General features: G+C 42.0%; 2 protein-coding genes across 2 annotated transcripts in view; both read right to left on the bottom strand.

Annotated features, from left to right (window-relative positions):
* Positions 1-215: 215 nt before the first annotated feature.
* LOC118477347 (probable 4-coumarate--CoA ligase 1) lies at positions 216-2808 on the bottom strand. The gene is made up of 2 exons (XM_035968586.1): positions 2384-2808; positions 216-386 (listed from the first exon to the last, which is right to left on the bottom strand). The coding sequence occupies exons 1-2, from the start codon at positions 2474-2476 to the stop codon at positions 216-218; spliced, it is 264 nt and encodes an 87-aa protein (XP_035824479.1). The 5' UTR covers positions 2477-2808.
* LOC106011181 (4-coumarate--CoA ligase 4) overlaps positions 2586-2826 on the bottom strand; it is a 7606-nt gene continuing 7365 nt past the window's right edge. The window contains exon 7 of the mRNA XM_013079914.2: positions 2586-2609. Coding sequence (XP_012935368.2) covers positions 2586-2609 — 24 coding nt within the window. The remainder of the gene's footprint in view (positions 2610-2826) is intronic.

Raw genomic sequence — 2826 nt, forward strand, 5'->3', positions numbered from 1 at the left:
AAGAGGAAGAGGAAGAGGAAGAGGAAGAGGAAGAGGAAGAGGAAGAGGAAGAAGAAGAAGAAGAAGAAGAAGAAGAAGAAGAGGAAGAGGAAGAGGAAGAGGAAGAGGAAGAGGAAGAGGAAGAAGAAGAAGAGGAAGAGGAAGAAGAAGAAGAAGAAGAAGAAGAAGAAGAAGAAGAAGAAGAAGAAGAAGAAGAAGAAGAAGAACTGCCACTCTCAGCGAAAAGAGAAGCCGCGCCTGCCTGTCTTCAGCCAGCCGTCCCCTCCGAAAGCTTCTTGTGTAGCCTCATTGTTGTCATGATAACCTAACATCACTTGAGGACCTCGAACCCAGATTTCTCCCTCCTGGTTCGCTCCCAGCTCTCTGCCACTCTCTATATCAACCACCTGTTGGCAGAATGCGAAGAAACATTTTGTTACGAAATTTTTCGACTGGTACCAGAAAGCAAATACTTCTTTCCGATTCACCTTTATTTGAAAGAAATGTTTCAAAGGTACTAAGTTCGTTTTTTAATGGCAACTGAGGAAAATATCAGAAAAACCCACAGTAAGTATGAGTAAAAACATGCGTCAAATTCAATAGACTCTGAACTTTCTAGCTTTTCCTAGATTACTGTAGACTAGGCTACCAGGCAGGGTATGAAGAGGTAAAAGCCATTGTAAAAGAGAGGCTAATACTGTTGGAGAGGCAGGACCTCCAAATTTAACGCCCATCTTCTATAGAACGGAGCCCTGAAGACTCTTCAAACCAGTGGCGAAGCGTCTATATAATCAAATAATCACTGCTTCCCTTCCTAATTTTGAAACATTGTCGCTGTCAAATTCACCCATAAACGTAAACCTCATAAATTAAATGTAAAAAGACGTTCTTAATCAACAATGAACAGTATGCCTAACATTAAAAATGGTTTCACGGCCACAGAAATAGCCTGCTCACCCCTCTCGGGCCACTCCATAAGCAGTCGCAAGTTTTGATTAAGTAAGCTTAAAGTGAGGCTGGAAGAGTCTACCAATAGAGTTGAAGGGAACATGTGCATAGCAGTCAAAACTGTTTCATTGCCACATATACCCTGTTCACCCCTTTGGGGCCACAGTTATATGCAATCAGAAGCCCTGATTATGTAAGCTAACTAACACTGGTCGAGTCTACCTCACAAATGTGAGGGGAACTAACGCTTGTTTTTTTCCCCTCGACTTTTTACCGTCCTATAATCAGATCGTGACCTCGATTATGACACCAGCTCCTAGCCGCGAAAGGCTAGACAAAAACAGCCAAATGTGAAATTTAAAAAAAGATAATTGTCATGTTCTACCAAAGAGTTAGACTCACTGGTAGATCTATAACATATAGATCTAATACTGACATCTCTGCTTCTTTGCTTTGTGTATGTGTATTCACATCTAAAGTTAAATATAATTTTAGTTGGAATTGATATTTAATAAGATACTTTCTCGATTATTTTGACGGTTGAACATACAATATGAATTCCGGATTTGTTTTCATTCACAACTCATAGTCGCCGCCTCGAGTAAGATTCTTGTGTGATATCTACAGGCCATATCTGGTCCCGTTTCACTTTGATTACCCTGTCAAACAAGTCAGCTTTCGCCCCTGCTTCAAAAAACCCCAAGTTCAAGAATTTCCCATTTGGGATTCAAACCATGGTCACCCACACCATACCCCAGTATTTTACCAACTGAACTAGCGACACGTCCTAAAAGAGAGACTGGTGAGAAAGTGATTAAAGTAACTTTGGTGCTCCTGAAACAACCTTCGCATGTCACTGTGTCTGAAACTTTGGCGTCGCCTCACTGCGCAGCACCTCTGTTAAGTTATCCAGACCTGCAGATCGACGGAGCAGAGCTTGAATCGGCCAGACCAAACATTACTGAGAGAGTATGGTTAGGTTCTTTGGTGCGGTGCTGCAGACAGACGACAGGAGTTCAATTCACCAGTTGGGATTGAGGATGGGAGGTGGAGGAAGTTTATATAGAATCAAGTATCTTCGTCATTCTACTGGGATGCTATATCCCATTCGGCCTGTGGTCGGCCAGACAGGCAGACACGAAATAGCCGGCGTCCTAAGTGAATTAAGATGTAGCGGCGACAGCGTAGGAAAACATTAAATAAAGAGCAAAAATTAGACACGAGGAAAAAAAGCCACCAAAAAGAACAAACCAAACCAAAACAATAAACAAAATGTAAAAAAATCCCTGAGGGGTAAGCTCTGCAGTGCGATGGAAATCCAACTGCGTGAAGAGATAATTATACGTCCGATCTATCCTTCTCCCGTTTAAAGTTAAGCACAATATTTGTGTGTTGGGCCCCCAAACACACATTTTCCAGAGACAAATGTTGAGAAATGGCAAAACATGATGTTTACCTTGCTGTCGGTGTTTGGCAAAGGAACACCAACAGATCCGAACTTCCAACCCTCCAGGGGTGCTGTGTGCGTTGCTGGGCTTGTCTCTGTCATTCCGTAACCTGTTGGGACAGAAGGTGGAAAGATCTTTTGACACTACACACGGGTGTATTCAGGGAAAATCGTGGTGTGTTGAATGAACCATTGTGAAACCACGGAGAATTTACAGTTCATCTTCGGTGCAGGGCTACGTAAAATAAATAATTAAATAAATAAATACATCAATACATCAATAAATAAATGGAATCAACATGTTGGTGCAGCGTGGGTTTAGTCTCCAAAGTCTTTGACACTTTTTCAGACGCAAAGTCTTGTAAGAATTTGGAAATATGCCTAAGTTCGTGTGAGAGAAGAGAAGAGAAGAGAAGAGAGAGAGAGAGAGAGAGAGAGAGAGAGAGAGAGAG

Source organism: Aplysia californica, unplaced genomic scaffold (assembly GCF_000002075.1).
Source record: "Aplysia californica isolate F4 #8 unplaced genomic scaffold, AplCal3.0 scaffold00068, whole genome shotgun sequence".
NCBI lineage: Eukaryota > Metazoa > Mollusca > Gastropoda > Aplysiida > Aplysiidae > Aplysia > Aplysia californica.